Here is a 24,634-nt window from a genome sequence, read left to right as displayed (position 1 = left end):
GTATTCAGAAAATCTGTCTGGCTTGGTGTTTCCCATTCAATGGGTTGGAAACATCTTGTATACAACCGTATAACCAAGCATTGCCTATATTGTATGTATGTATTATCCACATACATTTTTTTTAAGTTCAGCACATCTTATTTTCACATATGAATTGCAGTAGTAAAACACAATTTGGATCCTTTTAAAAAGGTGGGATGCTGAACAATGCATGCTAAATGCTGAGCTACCCATTCTATCCCTATGGGCAGCTTGGCATTTAGCATGTGCTGCTTGGCAGCACACCCTTGTAAAAGTTGTTAATTGAGTGTAAATTATAGAACAATATTTTTACATTAAAGAATTAGCTAGGATGTAGCCAATCCAGCTACTCCCAACATATAGCACACTATATGGGGGTGTAGGAAAAGGGGGGTATTCCAAAGTCATTCCTCTTACAAGCTTCCATATATATCAGCAAAGGCCTTTTTTTCTGTGCCACCTTCTCTACTCAGCTCAAGAACCAAAGCATCTTTTCATGGCCATGTTCCCTCTAAGACTGTTCCATTATTCTCTTGTCAACCAACTTCTATTGCTGTTTAGAGTACATAAGTGCCTTCCCACTTTTCCCTCTCCTGGAGTCGAAGATTCTCATCTTTGCACCCCTCCCAATGCTGTTTTATTTTTCCTGAATTTGAAAACGCCCCATTTAACAGGTTAACTGCTAACTTATGTAAGCATTCTCTACTAAAAGCCATCAAGAAAATAGAAAAAGTGATTAGGTTCTTACCTTGATAATATCTTTTCCAGTAGACGGAGATGGTATGCTGAACCATAGGGTACTCAATCCATTCTCGCGAGCATACTGCGGAAAGATGTCAATCATAGCTTTTGAACACCTCCTCCTTCTCCCTGGTCTCTGCTGTCCCCTTCAGTTCATACTAAAGCATGCGAGAGCTCTAGAGTAGAGAATGACATGGGGAAAATATCTGTCCCCGTCACTGGACCACCGTTCCCTTTACCGCCCCGTCCCCGCCGTCCCCTTCACCGCCCCATCCTCGCAGCATCCACCCTTCCCTCGCCACCTCACCGCCCTTCAGCAGCCCGAGAATCTCCCTCCCTCCCCTTACCTTCACAGCATAAAGAAACTTAAGGGAGGTCACCAAACGAATGCGTGGCCCCTTCCCTCCCTCCCTACCTCTGGCCAAATCTATCTCCCTCCCTCCCCCTTATCTTCGCAGCACTTTAGAAAAGAAACTGATGCTGGCAAAGCCTGCCTGTGCCGCCCTGCAGTCGCGTGTGTGTGGGTGGAAGCTTCTCCTCTGACAATTGTCATTTTATAAACACAAATAAAACAGAGCAAGGTTCAACAAAACCCATCTCCCCTCCCTTTCACAAATATCCCCTTCATTATTGTGAAAACTGAACAAACCAAATTACTACAGAATGCTACATAGAAAAATAAAGCTAACAGAATACTTTAGTCACACATGGCAAGAATAATGTTAGGGGAGTGCAACTAGGGCAACTGCCCCCTGGTCAGAGAGAGAGAGCCCTAAGACAGCTGGAAGCTAAAGAAGCACAGCCTGAACTTTGCGGACCCCAGTTATGTCTAATACCAGCTCTAGCAGGATACATATTTCAAATCTGAAATATTCTAATCATAAAATATAAAATAAATTTATTTTTTTTCTTTTTGTTGTCTGGCAATTTTATTCTTCAAATCACATTGGTCTCAGGCTCTGGTTTTAGGTTCCTTTTGTCTTCATTGTGGCAAGGCTGGCTCCTGAAGGTAAAATAGGTGTAAGAGGAGTGCAATTTTTTTAACCACAGGAGTAAGACTTTTCACCGCTCCCACAGGGCGGTTAAAGGTCTTGTCCCCATTCCTGCGGGGCAGTGAAAGGTCTTGTACCCATTCCTGTGGTAAACCAGTTGCAAATGTCTCCATTCCTGCGGGTTTACTGCAGTTTACCGCGGTAAACGGTCCCCGTGTCATTCTCTACTCTAGAGCAGTGTTTCTCAACCTTTTCAAGCCAAGTACACCCTAAGCCTACCAACCAAGTACCAACCAAAATACCAAGTACCAACCAAGTACCAACCTAAATACCAACCAAGTACCCCTGACCAAGCTTCATCCCAGACCCGCCCAAACTCTGCCCGACTCCATCCCACCTAATAATAGTACTAATTATAATGCCATTTGTTCTATTTATTTTTATAAACAACCAATCTCAGCCAAGGTCTTGGTTTCTTATAAACTTCTTCCATTTATTTTAAAAATATAAACAATACTGTATAACCTTATTAACAATACAGAATGGTAACCACAAAATTAAACTACATATCAAAAACAGTTATGTTTTACTTCCATAAAGTAAACTGTCTGGCCTCTTGGCAGCTGGTGTGTTCTTACTAATCATAGTGACTAGTCAGATTCCTTTTTTCATTTTCCCAGAGAAATAAAAGATAACTTGGTCAGTCACTATGGGCAAATTCTATATGACTCTAGGCCCACGTCTGTTCTTACAGTTTTATTGAGAGACCTGGGCTTGTTTGGATGAAAGTCCACTAACGATAGAGGAAGTACCTGTATGTAATATAAATATGCAAACCACTTCAGCTGTAATGCAACACAAAGCTCTATTTCTAGTAGTACTAAGTCAATTATTATCGAACCCCAAACGGTCGCAAAACATCATGTCCCCCTTACTTGTTTGAGCTGAACACGCTCCTCCTTCAGTCTTCAGCCCCCAGCAGCATTCCAACAATGGATGGCGCAAGCAGCAACCTACACACTGCACGTGACTGACCCAGAAGCCTTCTCTCCAACGTCAACTCTGACGTCGGAGAGAAGGCTTCTGGGTCAGCCACTTACCTGCAGCGCCTGAATTGTTGCGTGCGCTGCCCACTGCAAGGAGCGCTGTTGAAGGCTGAAGACTGAAGGAGTGAGTGCGGGCGGCAGCTGGACGGGCAAAAATTGGCGACCAGGCCGCATATCCTCAACAGGTGGCCCACGTGTACCGTGGGTTAAGAAACACTGCTCTAGAGTAAAAGACAGGAGGAGGGACACAGGGAACACCCTGAAACTAAAGTTCTAATCTGCTCATATAGAAACATAGAAAATGTCAGCAGAAAAGGGTCACGGCCCATCGAGTCTACCCACTCTAATGACCCACCCCCCTAACTTCTTCCCCTAAGAGATCCCACATGCCTTTCCCATTTTTTCTTAAAATCTGGCTTGCTGCTGGCCTCAATTACCTGCTGTGGAAGATCATTCCAATGATCAACCACCCTTTCGGTGAAGAAATACTTCCTGGTGTCGCCATGAAATTTCCCGCCCCTGATTTTCAGCGGATGCCCTCTTGTGGCCATGGGTCCTTTAAGAAAAAAGATATCATCTTCCACCTCGATACGGCCCGTGATATATTTGAAAGTCTCAATCATGTCTCCCCTCTCTCTACGTTCCTCGAGTGAGTATAGCTGCAATTTACTCAGCCTTTCCTCATACGGGAGAACCTTAAGTCCCGAGACCATCCTGGTGGCAATTCCCTGAACCGATTCAGCTCTCAGCACATCCTTTTGGTAATGTGGCCTCCAGAATTGTACACAATATTCCAGATGAGGTCTCACCATGGATCTGTATAACGGCATTATGACTTCGGGCTTCCGGCTGACGAAACTTGATTGGAAGTTTTCATGTCTTCACTAATGATCACTCCTGAGTCTCGTTCTGCTGCAGTCCTAGCTAAGGTCTCACCATTTAGGATGTAAGTTCTGCACGGATTTCTGCTGCCAAGGTGCATGACCTTACACTTTTTGGCATTGAAGCTTAGTTGCCAAGTGGAGGACCAATTTTCCAGTAAGAGTAGGTCCCGCATCATACTGTCAGGCAATGTGCTTTTGCCTACCATGATGCATAATTTGGCGTCATCAGCGAACAATGTTATTTTACCTTGAAGCCCCTGAGTCAGGTCTCTTACGAAAATGTTAAATAGGATCGGGTCCAAGTCCGAGCCCTGCGGCACTCCACTGATCACCTCCCGATGTTTCGGAGAGGGTACCGTTAACCACCACCCTCTGAAGTCTACCGCTTATCCAGTCTTTGACCCATGCAGTTAATGTTTCACCTAATCCCATCAAACTGATCTTGCTCAATAACCTGCGGTGTGGAACACTATCAAAAGCTTTACTGAAGTCCAAGTACACGACGTCCAGGGACTCCCCCATATCCAGCTTTCTTGTTACCGTCAAAGAAGCTGATTAGATTGGATTGGCAGGACCTTCCCTTTGTAAATCCATGTTGATGGGGATCACGTAGATTCTCCTCGTTCAGGATCATATCTAATTTAGGTTTAATTAGTGTTTCCATGAGTTTACTCACTATTGATGTGAGACTTACCGGTCTGTAATTCGCAGCCTCCGTCTTGCATCTCTTTTTGTGGAGTGGAATGATGTTAGCTGTTTTCCAGTCCAACGTGACTCTTACTGTACTTAGGGAAAGATTGAAGAGCGCGGATAACAGTTCCGCCAGGACATCAATCAACTCTCTAAGCACCCTGGGGTGTAGATTGCCTGGTCCCATGGCTTTGTTCATTTTTGAGTCTTGATAGTTCACAGTAGACGCTGCCGGGCGTAAACTCTAAATTCCGAAACGGGTCTTCCGAGCTAATGTTATAACAGTCAATAATGAAACTGTAATTTATAAATGAATGAACATTGCCATTGAACAGTAAAGCATATAAAATAGAAGCAACAGTTTGAATATTAGTAGAGCTCAATTACCTCCTGAGATTCAATTTACAAACTGAATCGGAACCTATACTCCGACTGGCAAAGAAGTCTTAGCTATGGAGAGGACCATGAAGCTTAAGGCAGAAACAGGCGCATTTGGAATTATTGGGTGGGGGTTTTCAGCATACCATCCATATTTACTGGAAAAAGAGATTATGTTCTTACCAGTAAATAGGTGAGAGATTCTAGACTCCCACCCTGTCCTTCCTGTGCCTGCCTACTATCTCAATTTGTTTATGCTTATCCAAGTTTGTTTCTTGGATGCCAGCCAGCCCTTTTGGGCCTTGAAGAATTCTGTAAATATGTTCACAGTGATTGCAGGGGTACTTCCTGAGCTCTTTTGATGCTGTGGTTGGCTATTTGTTATTCTAATGTTCCTTTTTTAGAAGAACAGTTGATTCTTGGGAATGTTCCCATCGGTGACCCTACTTCACATTCTTTGTTGGAGCTCTTGGTGTTTGGGTATTAACTACAGGTGATGCTAGAGCTCCCAATGAAGTAGAGGACAGTCACAGAAAAAAATCCAGAGTGGAATCTTTCTGTATATAGCACACGGTCATTGGGAGATAACCCACATGTCTAGAATGTCTCACCTATTACTAGAAAATATATTATCAAAGTAAGGACATAATCTCTTTGTACAGTCGACTCCACCTAAGTGCACGTCGGTTAAGTGCACGCTTCGGTTATCCACACCTGACCACCACGGTCCCGTTTTTTTTTAAACATAAAAGTCAATGAACGTAAACTCAGGATAATTGCAATTCTGATAAGCACACAATCCGCTTATGCGCACAGATGTTATAGGTCCAACCTCCATTCTCTCTCGTTATGCTCACTCTGGTTAAATGCAATCACGTTCTGATATGGATGAGCAACATGTTTCGGAACTGTAGCCTAGGCCTGACCAGGTGTTCGAACTTTCAGAAATGGACCATGGTGTCACGTGGACAAAATTCATTGTCTTTGGCTGAATGTGTCGATGTGTTAAAGAGACTTGACCAAAGAGAGAGTCAGGTCTCTACTGCAAAACATTACAGCATTCATCCTAGCCACATTTCTCAGATTTACAAAAAAAAAGCAAACGATATTGAAAGACTGGTAAAACAACAGCAATCCTACCAGAAAACGGAAAAGAATTGGGAAGGCTGGAGACGTTGAACAGGCATTGGTGTGATGGTTTGCTGAAGCTAGAAGTTGACAACTGCCAATCAGTGGACCTCTGCTGATGGAGAAAGCAGCACAATTATCTGAAGAACTGAGAGTAGAAGACTTCAAAGCGACAAACGGATGTTTAGAGAGGTGGAAAGTTCGTAATGGCATAAAATTTAAGAAGCAGCATGGTGAAAAACAAGACACGGATGAGTTTGGTGCAGAAAGATCGGTGATGGAAGTGTTGCCATCAATCATTGGTGGATATGAACCATGTGACATTTTCAATGCCAATGAGACTGGCCTCTACTGGTGTGCCATCCCTGATAGAACATTTGGCTTTCAAACACAGCGAAGCTGTTGGCTTCAAGGTGCCAAAGGAACGATTGACATTGCTGCTCAGTTGCAATATAGATGGTAGTGAAAAGCTCAAGCCACTGGGGTTGGAAAGATTCGAAATCCTTGGTGCTTCAAAAAACATTAAATGCCTGCCTGTTGACTATGAAAGCAACAAAAACATATGGATGACAGCAACATTGTGGATTGAATGGTTACAGAAGCTTGACAATCTGATGAGAAGGCGTAGGAGGCACATTGTAATGCTGCGTGATAACTGTGCAGCAAACAGCAATGACGTAAGACTAACCAACATCAAACTTGTGTTTCTGCCACCAAACACGACCTCTTTGATCCAGACGATGGACCAAGGGATAATCGCAAACTTTCAAACATCATTACAGGTCACTCATCCTACGATATGTGATGGCAGTGATTGATGCAAGCACGAAATCTAGCCCCCGAGCTGCTGAGCTGGCGAGAAAAATGACTGTGCTCAACTCTCTTCATATGGTACGGGAGGCATGGAATCGAGTCTCATCATCAACAATTTCAAATTGCTATCAATGGGCGAGCTTCGTGCACTGAACTCCCAGTTGGACTCTTGTCACAAGAGTTTGAGCTGTATGTCGCCGATAACAACGATCTGCCCACATCATCTGACAGCACTAATTCTGATATCTGTACAGTCATAAAGGACACTGCAGACAACCAAGTCTGATGATGAAGGAGATACTGCTTATGTCATCACAACTAATGAACCACTGCAAAGATTGTTTCCTTCTCAGACGCACTGAAGTCCCTACACATGTTGCGTTATCTGGAGATAAATGGTTGTCACGACTATGGACAGTTTTACAGCATCAGTACTCGGATACACAGCCTGAATTGTACAATCTGCATGCAGAAAACAATGACTGATTATTTCAGTACAATGTTGGTTTAAAGAAAGGTTTATTGCATTAGACTGAACAGTACTGTTTCTACAACTGTACCGTAGTATTACATTGCATTCAGTGTGTTTTTGGTTGAATAAAAGTTTTATTGCATTTGACTACAGCGTAGTGTGATTTTTTCATGACTAACAAGTGGTACTCCTATTAAGCGCACACTCCATTTAGGCGCACGTAGCGACCCGGTCCGAAGGGCGTGCACTTCAGCGGAGTCGACTGTACTACAAAAGAGCAAATCACAAACAGTTACTCATATCCTTTAAATTGTTGCATAAGCTGCTAGGTAATATTGGAAATGAATTTAATTTGCTTCTTAGTATTGAGTGAGAGCATTTCTTTGCTCCAGGTATGTGTGTTCTGTTTGTTTTGTTCTAGCTTGATTTTTTGAGCTTCTTTTTGAGTAAAACATGGCTAGAGATATATATAAAAACTACAAACATCACAATATAATCAATGTTAATTTTAATAAATAAACGTATAGTGCTCAGACCCACAACCATCAGTGTTTAAATGCAATCATATGCACAACACTAACTGCCATTAGACCATCATAGCACTATTCTTGTCTATGCCACCAATTAAACTTTCCATATACTTTATTAATACAATGAACTTATCTTTTTTTGGTGGTCAATTCTATGTTGATGGTCACCTAATCGGCAACTAGGAGTTGTAAAGTGCTTGTGCATAATCAAAAAGACTTTTGGAAGCCATGAAACACAAGTCCTCCCTCTGACTCAAGTTTCGCATAGCGTGTGCTTCATAAATATAATTGTTACCTAAATATCATCATAAGATCATTTATACATTGACATTTATCAACACATTTCAAATATTCCTTAAAATATCTACCATGTAATACCTTAATTCAGCTTCCATGGACGAACTTCATCCAACCAGCTCCGCCAGAGCAATCCACTAAAATCCTCACAAAGTTGATTCATCGTCATCATTACTAAACTCCTCCCTTTATCCAATAAGACCTCCTGATCACTACAGCCAATCGGGGGGAGTCGGTAGTTCTACAGCTGGAACTCAATGTCTGCCAATCGAAAATAAACTGGTGTTCTTTCTCCATTAAAATCGGAGTAACATCTCCCTTATATCCAGATAAGTATACTAACACTGTATATCGTAACTCTTCACTCGTATGTCCCTGAACCAACCAATGAGACACAAGGGGGGCAGATGTACGGCCACACCGGATGTTGCTCAAATGTTTGGCTTTCTAATCTTGATACTCCTTTTAGTATGCCCAATATAGTATTTACCGCAAGGGCATATAATGCAGTATACCACTGCTGTTGAAGAGCAGTCGGTATTTGTAAATAACTTGAATTTTTTATTACATCCGGTAGAAATCGCTACTTCATGACTTTGAATAATAAATTTACAGTACACACAATGTCCACAAGGACTGTGACCTCTATTTATAGTCATACCCCCTCTGCTCCCATTGGCATTTTGCTTGCGGCGCAATATCTCACCTATATAGCGTCCGCGGCGGTATGCAAATCTAGGGGAATCTAGTAAACTAGTAACCACTTGTAACACTGGCCAATGCCGTTTAATTATTTGGCAGATCTTAACATTATCCGTGGTATATGGAAGAAAACATACTGTACATTTATCGACTCTTCCCCTTTGAGGCTGCAATAACCATTCTCGATGACAATTGCCAGCTCGTTTCCATGCTTTTTTAACTATATTATGGGGAAATCCCCTTTGCATGAACCTATTATACATTTTTTCAGTCTGTAAATGGAACTCATGATCATCTGTACATATCCGCCGTAAGCGGAGACACTGTCCCACAGGTATCACCCTGACGGAGGGGCTTTGGATGGAAACTTTGAAATTGCAACAAAGAATTTCTGTCTGACTAATTTTAATGGAGAAAGAACACCGGTTTATTTTTGATTGGCAGACATTAAGTCTTAAAGGACTCAATAACGAAATTGATTGGTTCCATATGTAGAACTACGGACTCCCCCCGATTGGCTTTAGTGATCAGGTCTTATTGGATAAAGGGAGGAGTTTAGTAATGATGACGATGAATCAACTTGTGAGGATTGTTAGTGGATTGCTCTGGCGGAGCTGGTTGGATGAAGTTCGTCCATGGAAGCTGAATTAAGGTATTACATAGTAACATAGAAACATAGAAACATTTTAAGGAATATTTGAAATGTGTTGATAAATGTATAGTATTTTGTTATGTTTTAGATTGTAAGTCACCCTGACTGTTCTCCCTAGGGTGGGAGAGAAAATTTTAAATAAACTTGGAAGATCCAGTGACAGGATGGTTAGGATAGGCTGAAGTGGGCTTCAATGGCAAATCCAGCAGTGGGAACCTAAAGACAGTACTGGATGGATTTCTACAGTCTACTGCCCAGAAATATTAATGAAAGACAATTTAAATATTAATGTATAATGAATGTAAGAGTTGGGCAGACTGGATGAACCATTCATTTATGATATGACATGTGCTTCTTCTACTGCTCTAGATCAAGCCGTGCATTTATTGATGTCATCATATAGTAATGACACTGGCGAAGGATGCTGTGACATTGATTTGGGAAGATGGATAGGGCATTCATCACTAATTATAAGTATAAAGATGGAAATATTAAAATTCAGTTGGACACCTGATGAAAATTATGATTTTTCAGAAGATGCTATCCAGTCAAAAAAAAAATTCAGACGTGAGTGGCTATAGACCAGTGGTCTCAAACTCAAACCCTTTGCGGGGCCACATTTTGGATTTGTAGGTACTTGGAGGGCCGCAGAAAAAAAAATAGTTAATGTCTTATTAAAGAAATGACAATTTTGCATGAGGTTAAACTCTTTATAGTTTATAAAACTTTCCTTTAACAGTTAAAAGGAAAGATATATAAACTATAAAGAGTTTTACCTTATGCAAATTGTCATTTCTTTAATAAGACATTAACTATTTTTTCTGCGGCCCTCCAAGTACTCTATTTTTTCTGCAGCACTCACACTTAAAGTTTAATATCTTTTCTTTCTCAAAACTGGCACATTTCAATCACTAAATTGAAAATAAAATAATTTTCCTACATTTGTTTGGTAATTTCATGAGTCTCTGGTTGCACTTTATTCTTTTGACTGTGCATCCAATATTTCTTCCCTTCTTTCAGCCTCCTGTATGCTTCCTCTCCTCCAGACCTCATTCCCTCCCCCAACTTTTTCTTTCTTTCTCTATGTCTGTCTTTCTCTGATTCTGTGTCCCATTTTTTGCTTTGTTTCTGGCTCCCTGTCCCCCCCCCTTCTTTCTTTCTTCCTTCCTGCCCTTCCCCATGCCACCGCCGCCGGGGAATAGGCTGCTGCTGCCATCGGGAACAGGCCGAGATCTCCATGCTTCTCCACGGGGCCGACCGCCCGACGTCAATTCTAATGTCGGAAAGGACGTTCCGGGCAGCGATTTGCTAGCCAGAACGTCCTCTCGACGTCAGAATTGATGTCGGGCGGCAAGAGATGCAGGGAGATCAAAGAACACGGTGCCGGCCTGTTCCCCAATGGCAGTGGTGAGAAAGGAAGGGAAGCAGGTTGGGCATTCTAGGGAGAACAGTGGAGGGTGGCCAGCTGTGCGAACCGCCCCCCCCTTGGTACGCCACTGGAGCAGCAGCATGTCTGGCCGGCTCGTTCCGTTCAAAGCCGCGGGTGGCGGCTCCTTGCGAGATCCGCGCCTGCGTCTGAAGCCTCTCTGATGTTGTGATGTCATTGAGGCTTCCGATGCAGGAGTGGATAGCGCAAGGAGCCGCCAACCTGCGGCTTTGAATGGAACGAGCCGGCCAGACACGCTGCTGGTCCAAAAGAAAGAGAATGATCCAGTCCAGACCGCGGGCCGCAAATAAAATCTGGAGAGCCACATGCGGCCCGCGGGCCGCGTGTTTGAGACCGCTGCTCCTTGGCTTGCATATTCAAAACATCTAAAAGGAGCATTATGTTTGTACTGCATTTTTTTCCCTCCAGCTTCTGCAACAGTGCTTCTGCATCGGTGCAAGGTATCTTAGGTTCCAGGGCTCTGTTATTTCATGGTTTTCCTCATATCTTTCCCATTGCACTTTTAAACGTAAGCTCTGGAGGATCCTCTTCAGCTGCCATCCTGCTATAGCGGTGTACCTCAGGGCTCTATCCTGGGATCCCTTCTTTTCTCAATCTGCACTTCTTCTCTTGGTGCTCTAATCTCCTCCCACGGCTTCCAGTACCACCTCTATACTGACAACTTGCAAACCTATCTCTCTACACCTGAAATTTCTACAGGAATCCATGCTCGAGTCTCCGCCTGCCTGACACTGCTAACTGGATGTCTCACTGTCACTTAAAATTAAAAATGGCCAAGACTTATCTTTTCTCCTAAACCCACTTCACTCCCTCCTCTGTTTATATCGGTGAATAACACTCTTATTCTCCTCGTCTTGATGGCTCATGATCTCAGAGTTTCCTTTGACTTATCTCTCCTCACATATCCAACAGACCGCCAAAATTTGCCGCTTTTTCCTCTACATCACTAAAACCCGTCTTTTCTTTTCTGAGCACGCTGCCAAGACCCTCATCCACACCCTTGTCACCTCTTACCTGGATTACCGCAACTTGTTTCTCGCTGGTCTCCTGCTATGCCACATCTCTCCCCTTCAATCTATTCAGAACGCTGCTGCACGCCTTGTATTCGGCCAGTGTCATTATGCTCATATTACCCCTCTCCTAAAGTCACTTCACTGGCTCCCTGTCCATTTCCACATTCAATTCAATCTCCTCTTACTGACCTTTAAGTATATTCACTCTGCAGTAGAGAGTTGCGCGGGGACAGAAATCCCACCCGTCCCCGCAAGGAATCCCCTCCATCCCCGCCCGTCCCTATAAACTTCAGAAATAGTTATTTCAGTTAATTATGCTACTGAATTAAAGGCTCTGGTAGAAACCCATTTAAAAATAAGCAAAAAGACTTTGTTAATTTGGAAATATTAATTGGGAAGAATGCATACTTTGTAAACGGATTTCTACCAGAGCCTCTAATGTTTATAAATTTTTATCAACACAACTAATATGCTACTTTATCCTGAAGCAAAAAAAAAAAAAAGAAAATAATTTTTTTCCTACCTTTGTTGCCTGGTTTCTGCTTTCCTCATGTTCTCATTCAATTCCTTCCATCCACTGTCTCTCTTCTCGCTGCGTCTTCCATTTGCTCTGTTACTGTGCCTCTCTCTCCCCCCTTCCAAATTGGTCTGGCACCCATCTTCTTCCCTCCGCTCCCCCCATAGTCTGGCATCTCTGTCTTCTTCCCTGCCAGCGTCTTCTCCCCACTCTCTCTTCCCCATTTCCTTTCAGTATCCTTCTCCCCCCCATCTTCTCCATGTCCTGGCAGCATCCTTCTCCCCCCCTCTATCTTCCACATGTGCTTTCAGTGTCCTTCTCCCTCCTCTGTCTTCCCCATGTCCTTTCAGCGTCCTTCTCTCCCCTGTCTTCCCCATGTCCTTTCAACGTCCTTCTCCCCCCAATCTTCCCCATGTCATTTCAGCGTCTTTCGCCACCCCTTTGTCTTCCCCATGTGCTTTCAGCGCCCTTCTCCCCCCTGTCTTCCCCATGTGCTTTCAGTGTCCTTCTCCCCCCTCTGTCTTCCCCATGTGCTTTCAGTGTCCTTCTCCCCCCCTCTGACTTCCCCATGTCCTTTCAGCATCCTTCTCCACCCCTTTGTCTTCCCCAGTGCTTTCAGCGTCCTTCTCCCCCCTCAGTTTTAACATAAGCGTCTTTTCCTCTCCACTCCACCTTTCCTCCCTTTCTCCCTCCCTGCCCCTTACCTTTGTGGCGCTTCCCCGCCAGACTGACAACAGAACAGGCCCAGTCCGACAAACCTCCCTGCCCTGTAGCCGTGAATCTAAATTACCTTCTTACATCAGCTGGAGTATTGAAGCTGCTGTAAGAAGGTAATTTAGATTCGCGGCTACAGGGCAGGGAGGTTTGTCGGCCGGGCCTGTTGTCGGTCGGTCGGGGGAAGCGCCACAAAGGTAAGGGGACCCGACTGGCTGTGCACACTCCCCCCCCATGGCTGCACCCGGGGCAGACCTCCCCCCCCCCCTTTGATACGCCACTGCCTTTTCCCTACCTGCCCTGCTGCACACAGCCGACCGGAAATCTTCCCGATGTCAGTGCTGACGTCAGAGGAAGGGAGGGTTTTGCTTAAGCCCTCCCTACGACGTCAGCACTGACATCGGGGAAGACTTCCGATGGCTATGTGTGCTGCAGCAGGGCAGGCAGGAAATGGAAGATGAGCCTCGCAGTAGGGCAGGTAGGAAAATCAGATGAGCCTCGCGGCACTGAACCCCGCGGGATCCCCGAGAGCATGAGGGGCATCCCCATGGGATCCCCACGACCCTAGGGGGCGTCCCCATGAGATCCCCATGACCCGAAGGGGGAACCCGTGGGATCCCCATCGTCCCTGTTCCCGTGCAGCTCTCTACTCTGCAGCTCCTCAGTATCTCTCCTCTCTTATTACCCTCTATGCTCCACCCTGGGAACTCCGCTTGTCTAATAAGTCTCTCTGTCGGTACCCTTCTCCTGTACTGCCAACTTTCATCTTCGTCTCTGTCCCTTCTACCTTGCTGCGCTGCATGCCTAGAACAAACTGCCTGACTTGCGTCGGACTTCCGAAACAGGTGGGGATCATGAGATGAGCCGCCGCCGCGTCTTTCAACTTAAAAATACAATACGGCAAGGCACGCACGGAGCAGGGCAGACCGAAGCTCTGAATTGAACTGCCAGTTGGCCGGCTCCCTTGCCGGAGTTATTTTTCAGTTTACAGGTGCCGCCATGGCTCCTATCACGAGCCGCACCTGCTTCAGAGAAGACTTCCGATGCAGGCGGGGATCGTTAGAGGAGCCGCGGCGGCACCTTTAAACTGAAAAATAACTCCGGCAAGGGAGTCGGCCAGACCGCGGGAAGATTAGGGGGATGGAGAAATCCTGCTGCTGCACAGGGAAATGGAGGGGGAGGGAATGCTGTGGCTACTGCACAGGGAAGTGGGGGGAGGTGAAAAAATGCTGCTGAACAGGGAAATGGAGGGGGAGGGAATGCTGTGGCTATTGCACAGGGAAGTGGGGGGAGGGGTAAAGTGCTGCTGAACAGGGAAATGGAGGGGGAGGGAATGCTGGGGCTACTGCATAGGGAAGTGGGGAGGAGGGAAAAATGCTGCTACACAGGGACATGGAGGGGGAGGGAATGCTGCTTCTGCACAGGGAAGTGGTGGGGGGAAGGGAAAAATGCTATTGCACAGGGAAATGGAGGGAGAGGCAATGCTGCAGCTGCTGCACAGGGAAGTAGGGAGGGAGACAGAAAGAAAGGAAGAAAGACACAGGGGCAGGGAGAGAGACAGACAGCCAAAAGGGGCCAGGGAGTGAGACAGAAAGAAAGACAGCTGGAGGGAGAGAGCAGAAAAAAAAGAGGGGTAGGGAGAGAGACAGAAAGATAGACATATATTCTAGCACCCGTTAATGAAGACTAATAGTAATAGAAAAGGAAGTTCTGGAAATATTTAGCGCAGATAGAAGAAAAATTGTTTTAGTGCAAGTTGAAGACTAAGTTTAAAATAAAAACATTTTATCAGTAGCCTATTGTCATGTCATCCAACCATGAACAAGTTTAAGATCATTTGTAACCCCCTGTCTCGGACCTGGCTACCCCCATGAGATACAACGGCAGCAATCTATTTTCTCAAATTGCTTTTAGTATGAAGTAATGGTAGAACAGTAAAGTTTATCTGAAGCCTTGGGACATCGTCCTTTTCCTTGGGGGGGGGGGGGGGGGTGACCAACTCTGCCCAACCGCGAGTTCAATCGGCGCGCAGCCTCTCAGGTGGCAGTTAACATAACATTATTCTCAGTGTTTATGCAGCCATTGATTACGTCATTGAGAACGCTGCAGTCACGCGCCTTTACCTCTTTCCCGTGCCCACTAGGTAGGTGTTTGTGCCCTGTAGAGTCATGGGCCCTGGGTTGCAGCCCAGCACACGTACCACCCGCGAACTTAATTGCTCCACGCACGCCAGCACAGCCGACATGATTCTGGAAAAGGAACGCTTCGCCTACTAGGCAAGCTAGCTGGCTACGACGCATGAAAGGGGCAGGGTTTGCTAACGTCATCTTTAGGCGGCCGTAGCCGAACTAGTGTTGTTGCAATTGATTCCAAGGCAACGAGCTAGCTAGCCTAGCTCGTAAGTAGTGCTACTATCTGTATCTGCCAAGCACATAGATCTGGTTCGGGTCCTAGAAATCCAGAGTCCGCTTGGTTTATGCAGTAGAGCTCAAAGGAGTGGTACCGGTATTACCAGGGCTGTTTTTGTGCAACGGGAGAGGATACATTTTCTCTCTGTTAGTCAAGAGTGGGGGGAAAATTAATTCTCACCCGTTGCACAACTCCAAACTGGAAAAGATTTGAAAGGGAGAAACTAGTGGGGAGGGGGCAGGAGGTAGTTTCTTAATGGCTGTATACTAGTGGCAAAATTAGTATGTGGCCATTAATTAATAAAAAGGGAAATTCGGCTATTTTCCAGCTGCAGGAACCATGTAAGGGACTTTCCAAACATAACATAATACAGTATTAAACTATTTATGAATCGCACATTAACTGTTGAATTTACAATTAAAACCATGCAATAATCATTTTCTGAATTTACTAAACAAATAAATGGTGTGCATATGTATCTGTTTTTGCATAGGACAGTAATGAACTTTCTCCCAGTCCAAACAGGACAGTGGTATCCTTACATATAGGTGATTTCATCCCGATGGAGCTTGGTGCAAATGCTACCCAGTGCTGTATAACTTTTAAGAGGATTTTGGCAGTGGCTTCACCACGCATGTGCAAAAGCAAGACTGTCAGTCTTGTTTTTATTTTCTGCCATTCCAGGTCTCAAGTACCTGGCAAAACCCCAGATAATAGCAATATTCCATGCCCCCCATGTCTGTCTCAATAACAGACTATGGACTTTTCTTCCAGGAAACTGTCCAAACCTTTCTTAAAACCAACTATGTTAACTGCTCTTACCACAACCTCTGGCAACGCGTTCCAGAGCTTAACTATTCTCTGAGTGAAAAAATATTTCTTCCTATTGGTTTTAAAAATATTTCCCTGTAACTTCATCGAGTGTCCCCTTTATCATCTTGGTCACTCTTCTTTGAATCTTTTCTAGTTCCACTACAACTGTCTTGAGATAAGGTGACCAGAACTGAATGCAGTACTCAAGGTGAGGTTGCACCATGGAGCAATAGAGATGCATTATAACATTCTTAATGTTATTTATCATCCCTTTCCTAATAATTCCTAGCATCGTTTGCTTTTTTGGGCTGTCACGACTCATTGGGCAGGTTTCATTGTATTGTCTACAATGACACCTAGATCTTTTTCTTGGACGCTAACCCCCAGGGTGGACCCTAGCATCTGTTAACTATGATTTGGGTTATTTTTCCAAATTTGCATCATGTTGCATTTGTCCACATTAAATTTCATCAACATGGGATGGGTTGGCCCATGTGCCTAAGACCCCTCCTATGGGCGGGTCTTAGGCACCTGGGCCAATCAGGCCCTAGGTCCCTCCCTGTTGCATTCCACAAATCACCGGGAAGGGGCAGGCTCGCCATTCCGAGGATGGTGGGCGGGCCGGACCAGGGACCCATCCGGCCAACTAAAAGGTTAGTGTGGGGGAGTCAGGGTAGTGGGGGGGCATTTTGGGGGGTTCACAGGGGGGTGGGAGGCTGTCTTCAGCAGGAGGGCTTGGGCTTCCTCCTGCTGGTATTCGCTGGGGGGGAGGGGTTTGGGGGTTCTCCATCTGGCAGGAGGACCTGGGCTCCCTCCTACTGGTGTTCAGGTTTGTTGGGGGGAGGGGGGGGTCCGGCAGATTTGGAAGGCACTTTGTTCCAGCAGCAGTTTTCTTCAGCTGCATGTCACCACAGCAAATTTTACCAGCATGAAAGTAATGGAACCTGTTTAGAGAATCAGCAATCGAGTCCCCTGAAGCAGGGTATCGAAACGGGGCCGCGTTGGGACCCCCCCTAAACCTGCTTATAAGTTAAGTAAACCTGTTAGAACTTTCCACAGGTGCAGTGACAATTGCAAGTTTTAAACCAGTACCTTGTTTGGACATTTTTTGAAGTATTTTGAAGGGGTTTTTCATATAACACCTTTGGAGGAGTGATTAAACATTTTTCATAAGAGGACTATGACTGGAAGGTAAACTCTTTCCCCAAGGGAGGCCTCAAAACCTTCCCTTCAGAGTTTCAAATCTCTGAGCTTTCTTATAATTTTGTTTTCATCACCCTTCACTGGTTTATTATTCACAAGGCCAGTTTTTTGAAGTATATTCATAGCTTTTTCTGGCTTTGAGTCTATAAATTTCATATCCCTGAAAGTATTTCAGCAAATTCGTAAAGATGGATGCAAGGCAGAAAGTGAAGACGGAGGGAAAAACAATCAAAGGACAAGAAGGTCCTGGACATAGTTAAAAGCACAGAAAAATAAAGTCACCAGCCAACAAAGGTAGGGAAAATGATTTTATTTTCAATATAGTTATTGAAATGTGTCAGTTTTGAGAAAGGAAAGATTTTAAACTTTAAATGTGAGGGCTGCAGAAAAAATAGTTAATGTCTTGCCTCTTATTAAAGAAATGACAATTTTGCATAAGGTAAAACTCTTTATATCTTTCCTTTTAACTATTAAAGGAAAGTTTTATAAACTATAAAGAGTTTTACCTCATGCAAAATTGTCATTTCTTTAATAAGACATTAACTATTTTTTCTGCGGCCCTCCAAGTACCTACAAATCCAAAATGTGGCCCCACAAAGGGTTTGAGTTTGAAACTACTATTCTAGAGTGATCAGCACCTGCTGCCCGCTTCCTTTCTAGACTGGGATAGGATGCTTTTAGTGATTTGGGAGTCCCAGGAGGGTCCCCTTAATTGTGCCAGGGTCTTAGCACGCTTGCATCCCATGGACCTGGAATTCTCCAAGCGTACCCTCTGTTAGAGGGGTTGTCCTGCAAGAGGTTCAGGGCAGGCGGGTGGGTTTTGTCCTCAAATGCCTTTTAGATTATGCAGCGGCGGGAGTGTGAGCTACCGCGGCCTCCTCCTTTGCTACCAGTGCGTGGTGCTCCAAGCTCCGCCGGGATCCCAAGGGGGTTGTCCTTCGGGACTTTGATTTCCTAGTCTCCATGGTGACTTGTTTGGCGGATACCTTCCTTACATGGTGATAGCTTTTGCTAACCTTGGAGCTTCTTCAGTCTCTGCCTGGTGAATGATGTGGATTCGCCGGAACTCACTATTGTGGCTTTGTAAAAATGGCCCATAATGAGCTAAAGTCACTTGCAAGCATAGAGGTGGGTACATTAGAGTATAATGCTGTTCTTGGAAGTTGAGGATAACCCTTCCAAAGTATAGTTGAGGAGCAGGATGGCTTATCATTCAGTTCAGAATGATGCAGACTGGGGGGGGTGGGTGAGACGTTCTCCTTTCCTAGTTCATTGGGGAAATTCTGAAAACTGGGTTGCAGCCCTTAAGGACCAAGGTTCCCACCTCTGTGTTAGCAGATAACTTACTAGAGTAAAAATATGCCTTGGGAGCCATTGAATTTGCATATGCCTAGTTTGCCCAGGCCTTAATCCTACCCTTACTTACATTGAGGCAGGGTGGAGGAGACAGTGGATAGATTAAAGATGTTTTATTACACACAACTTTAAATATACTGTAATTTATGAGTTCACAGGGAATACAGAATTACAGATCAGACCTAGAAAACAGAGTAACAGAAACAAAGGATAAAGCCAACTCACTGGAAAATGACTGTGTTTTGGTGAAGAATGCCTGCATATTTTTCCTGTGCAATAAGGACAGGGAGATCTAAGTACAAAGGCTGAATACAGCAGCTAATCTATTTGGATTCTGGCCAGGTACTTGTGACCTGGATTGGCCACTGTGAAGACATGATACGGGTGTGATTGGTAAGGCTATTCTTATGCTCTCCAGCTTCACTGGCAGCAGCATGTCTTGGTAGTAGGACATTTAACCACCAGGAAGTTTATATCCGATTCTCTTAATGTCTTCTAGCCTGAGTTCTTTTCTCCCTGCTTCTTTCCAACAGTGCTACTGCCTCTCCGACTCCTCAGATGCCTAGGATCTCACTTTCTTACCACCCAAAGGGAGACTCTCCACTTCCTATTGCCTAATCCACAAGTCGTGGGACATCAGATGTGCCCTGAACATGTCATAGGCACCAACTTCACATAATGATTAGCAATGCTAAACACAACAGGAAGTGTAGAATGAAAAAGTTACATGATTGAACTTCCGTAGTTTTTACTTTTTTTAAAAAAATTATTTTATGTTATTGAAATTTAACATTCAACAAGATAACTCTTGCACAAGAAATACAGAAAGAAAATAAAAGAAACCTTTAATTAACTCAAAGATTATATACTATCTTCCTTAGACCACAATAATGGGTGGCCAGGCCCTAGTAAAGAGAAGAGAATCACATTTAGGATCACAATAAAGAAGGAATAGGCTTAACAGTGGGTCCCAATATTCATAACAGCTCTAGAGCACACCTAAACAATTCATGTCACCAATTTCTTCACATCCAAGAATGTTCTCGATTGTTCTGGTGAATAAAAGACATATTTCACTCCTAAGTATTTGATCATGCATTTACATGGGTAAGCCAAGAGAAATGAGGCACCCAAATTCAATGCCTCAGATCTCATTGCCAAGAATAATTTCCGTGGCATCTGGATAGGAAAGTCCTGATTTCTGATCACTGGGAGTACTCCGAGGGCTCCCTTAAGGTGGCAAAGGCAATGTCCAAATTATATCATATGGACCAAGAATTCCAGCAGATGCCTAAAGTGGACTCTGGTGGCTCAGGTGACCAAGCGCACATCCCTTCCCAATGAGGGATGTAGTGCTTAAGGATCAATAGGATCACAGATGGAACATGTTACACAAAAGGCAGTTTGAGGCCTTGTCTCTGGCGGTACAGCCTGCTGCGACTGCCTCCTTTGTGGCTCAAGCATGCTATTCTAAATTGCGTGACCCAAGCAGTATGCATCAGAATCCCCCTTCCCAGCTGTTGCCGATGGGAGTTGATTGTATGGCTGATGCTTTGTATGATCTGCTAAGGGTAGTGGGCAGGGTCTTGGGTTATCTGTGTCTGCAAGAATAATTTCCTTCGTTCTTATGTTTTACAGGTTAATTCTGGAAATATCCAAACTTTTTTTTTTTACCATAGAACAATACTTGTGAATTGCATAGCAATAACATCTTGCTCGAATACAAGAGATACTAGTAGAGTAATTCTTTCAGTTGTTTCCAATACACTTGTTTCAAGCAAATCCATAATATTGAGGTTTTCCTGTCCGTTTGTATTAATTTGTTCCATTTCTGGATTTACTCCTGTTGCTTTTTTGGATGGCAAATAGTAAATTTTATTTAGTGGCGGAAAAGCTTCCAAGGAAAATTTCAAAACTTCATTCAAATATTTTTAAAAATAAATCCAGAGTCATTACTGGGGATTTAGGAAAATTTAACAAACAGATATTCAATCTGCAGTTAAAGTTCTCTAATTGGTCTATCTTTCTATTCAAAGAAACTTTATCCTTAATTTCTTGAAGAGTTTCCACTTAATTTCTTGAAGAGTTTCCACTTTATCCTTAACTTGTTTTAAATCTGAAGCAAAATCTTTTATACAATCCATTTTTTTTTTCTAAAGAAGCAACAGTACTTACAAGTAGAGAAGTATCTTGGGAAGATTTGGTAACAGTGATGTTTAGGTTCTGGAGAGTTTCCATATGCTCTCCAGGGTTATCACCGGCAGTTTTATTAGCTGGGAGCAAACTTCATCTCCAACTCGCAGCTCTTCCTGCTCTCTCATATTCCTCGCAGCTGGTGCCCCTTGAAACGAGGTTTCCCCAGTGAGAGAATCCTTACAAGATTTCCCCAGCACTGCCACGTTGGGAGCAGGGCACAGTGATGGAATGACTCCTGGAGGTGAAAGAGATGTCTCCAAGTCCAACTCTTCGGTCTCTCCTCTAACCGAGAAAGCAGCAGACTCGCCTCCGGATACTCCATCGGACCTCGAGGACACGGCAAACTCCCGAATAAAGCGTTGGACAGGGGAAGATGTTCTAGCTGTCGAGGAACAGGCATGAATATTTCCTTTTCACTTAGAATGCGGTATATCAGTCAGGTAAAGTTAGTTTATTTTCCTCTGCCACGTTCGATCGGAAATGCCATCACACATCCGCTGCTATCTTGGACCTCATGGTAGTTTTTTACTTTTTTCACATAAAAGGATGGGGTTTGAATTGTTGTACAAATTGTTTGCTCTAACAGAATTCATTAAACCTCATTTTTTTATTTCTGGAGACTTTAGTCACATCAAAATAACCAAAACTGACCATGTCATCTAAAATTCATGGGAGGACATCCTTCTCCTTCTCCACCCTGACATCTACCAATCGTTCACAATCCACACTGACAAGAATTACCCATAAATAGTATAGATCTACTGTATTTGTGTTTCTATCTATAACCAGAGCTGAAGTTTTTTTCTGTTTCTGACTGAATTCTTGCTCTGGCCCTACAACTTATCAAATTGTACAACTAGTGCCTAAGTCCTATAAAGCTGCCCCTCCAATTGGCAGGGTCTACATATAGGCCATTATTATTAAGATAAGCTCTTTGCCTATCCCCTCAGTTTTGAAGTGTGTATAATGTGCCTATTCTTAATACACAAGGACAGACAAACTACTACACCTCAGGGTCAACCACCTCAGCCCCAAAGGTAGCAAGTGCTCTATAGTTTAATGGATGCTAAAGGACCTGTCATTCAGAATATATGCTACATCCTAATAAGAGCCCTACAATTTCTTGAGAGGCAGAAGTGCTATTGAGGAGAAGTGGGGAGAACAGCCAGGGTACCAGAGAGAAGGGAACTCAAGCTTAGGAAACAGTGAAATAGAATTGGGCCTAAATGTCCTGGTGCATAAATGGTGGGGCCTTAAACTCATATACCTGCATGAATATAAGATGGGTGCCAGGTTAGGCGAGATGACAGCAAGCTAATATTCCAGGCAGCTAAATCAAATGCATGGCTTGTAAAACCCATACTAGAGGCCACTTCCTACATCGACTTCAGAAAAATACTGAAGGCATCTGTTCGACAAGTTTTTAAAACTTCAATCATGTTCCTCCAACCTCATTATCAATTCCCAACAGCCGTCCACATCTTAATTACGCCACTGTTCCAGCTTTTAGACTTTAGACCTAATCGATATACTGTAATTGTATTCCATTCTGAACGTTTTTACCTTGTACCTATTTGCTTGTTTCTATCCTGTATCAGACTGAATGTTTTGTTTTTTAAATTTGTACTTCATTCTCTGACTGTATATTTCTTTGCTGTAAACCGCTTTGAACTTCTGGTATAGCGGTATACCAGAGTGTGGCGCAGTGGTTAAAGCTACAGCCTCAGCACCCTGAGGTTGTGGGTTCAAACCCACGCTGCTCCTTGTGACCCTGGGCAAGTCACTTAATCCCCCCATTGCCCCAAGTACGATAGATAGATTGTGAGCCCACCGGGACAGAGAAGGAAAACTGCTTGAGTACCTGAATAAATGCATGTAAACCATTCTGAGCTCCCCTGGGAGAACGGAATAGAAAATTTAAGAAATAAAATATAAGAAATAAAATTATTATTATTAAACTACGAAGGTACTCTCTTTTGGGTGTACCATTTGAGGGGGGACTCCTCATCTAACTAACCTCAACAGGGAACTTCTAATTACCTGGTACTGCTGACCATCATAAATAAGGTATTTTTTCTGAGTTTTCAGTTTCAGAGAAGAGGGACAGCCAATATTTTAATTCACTCTCTGATTTCCTGTATTGACTGTTGTAATGCCTTATACAAAGGGATCACACAGAAAGAAATCCAACGATTGCAGATTATTCAAAATACTTCTGTTAAAATTATCTTCCAGGCAAGGAAATTCGACCATGTGTCACCTCTACTAATTAAAGCACACTGGCTCCCCATCGAACATAGAATCATTTATAAAATTCTTCTTCTTACATTCAAAACTAGAACTTGTAATCAACTGGAATTCATAAACAGACTTCTTATACCCTATGCCCCCCTCAGATAACTCTGCTCTGCTACACAACATCTTCTCAATATCCCCTCTCTGAAAAATATTAATACCATGCGCTTAAACATCTTTTCGGTCATTGCACCCTTCCTCTGGAACTCTATACCCAATTACATAAGAGAGGAAACAAATTTAAACCAGTTTAAATCCAAATTAAAAACCTTCTTTTTTATTTTTATTTATTAGCAATTGCAAAAGGGAACATACAACCAAAAGGGAAGCAAATAGGAACAATGCAACAGTCAAGGGGTGGAACTAGAGTGATGGATTTGGGTCCGAGTACTACAAGATCCTCACGGATCAGATTTCCACCGTACTGGCGGAAACATTTAATGCGTTGAACAAAAAACCTTCTTATTTAAAGACACCTTCGAGTATTACCTATTCTTTTAAAGATGCTGTTTAATAGCAACTGTCCTTCTAAGGATATTTTGACCTACTTTCTTTTAGTCTTTCCCCTACCTCTTGTTCTTTCCTATAATTTTGTAGTTCGACCCCTTTTTTTTCCTTTTATACAAGTTTGCCTGTTTGGTTAATTGTTCCCCCAAATATGTTTAACTTGACTGTTTTTATTGATAAATGTGCAGCGCCTAGAAGCCTGATTAAGCGGTATAATAAATTTTTAAATAAACTTGAAACTTGAATGTATGCTGAAAGCTCCTTCAAAATCTGCACTTTGTTTATGTTTATTACTGTACTCACTCTACTGCCTTTAAAGCAATTGGTTAAAGCAATTTATAGGCCAATATGAAAGCAGAAAAAAACGCCAATATAAAATAAGCAAAATACAAAAGAGAAAACCTGCTTGTATTTCCCCTTTTTATTGTCCCCGTGTCATTCTTTAGTGTCTATCTCAACCTCAGTCCTTCTACATCACCATTCTTCAATGCTTGCAAGGCTTGAGGGTCAGTAGTTATGCCCATTCATACTCTGATTCTTCCCTCTCTTTAAAGAATGACATGGGGATGCTTTCCCAGTTATCCACCAGGACCAAATTCTGTCACCGTGTAATTCTCTACAAGAGCTACCACCTATTAAGATACCATAATAAAACAAATAGCCAACGGGTACATCCATCAAAAATTACAAAGACTAGGGGACACTCGAAGTTACAGGGAAATACTTTTAAAACCAATAGGAGGAAATTTTTTTCACTCAGAGAATAGTTAAGCTCTGGAACGTGTTGATTTTCCTTTTAAGATTTGTGTTCAGGCTGA

At 43.4% G+C, this 24,634-nt stretch overlaps 1 protein-coding gene across 1 annotated transcript in view; it reads right to left on the bottom strand.

The window, feature by feature from the left end:
• Window positions 1-15,337, bottom strand: part of LACTB2 (lactamase beta 2) — a 67,002-nt gene extending 51,665 nt beyond the window's left edge. The window contains exon 1 of the mRNA XM_033934827.1: window positions 15,161-15,337. Coding sequence (XP_033790718.1) covers window positions 15,161-15,282 — 122 coding nt within the window. The 5' untranslated portion in view covers window positions 15,283-15,337. The remainder of the gene's footprint in view (window positions 1-15,160) is intronic.
• Between the last annotated feature and the right edge of the window lie 9,297 nt (window positions 15,338-24,634).

Source organism: Geotrypetes seraphini, chromosome 2 (genome assembly GCF_902459505.1).
Source record: "Geotrypetes seraphini chromosome 2, aGeoSer1.1, whole genome shotgun sequence".
NCBI lineage: Eukaryota > Metazoa > Chordata > Amphibia > Gymnophiona > Dermophiidae > Geotrypetes > Geotrypetes seraphini.
The sequence above is the reverse complement of the archived record's forward strand: the minus strand, read 5'-3'. Positions and strand labels throughout refer to the sequence as shown.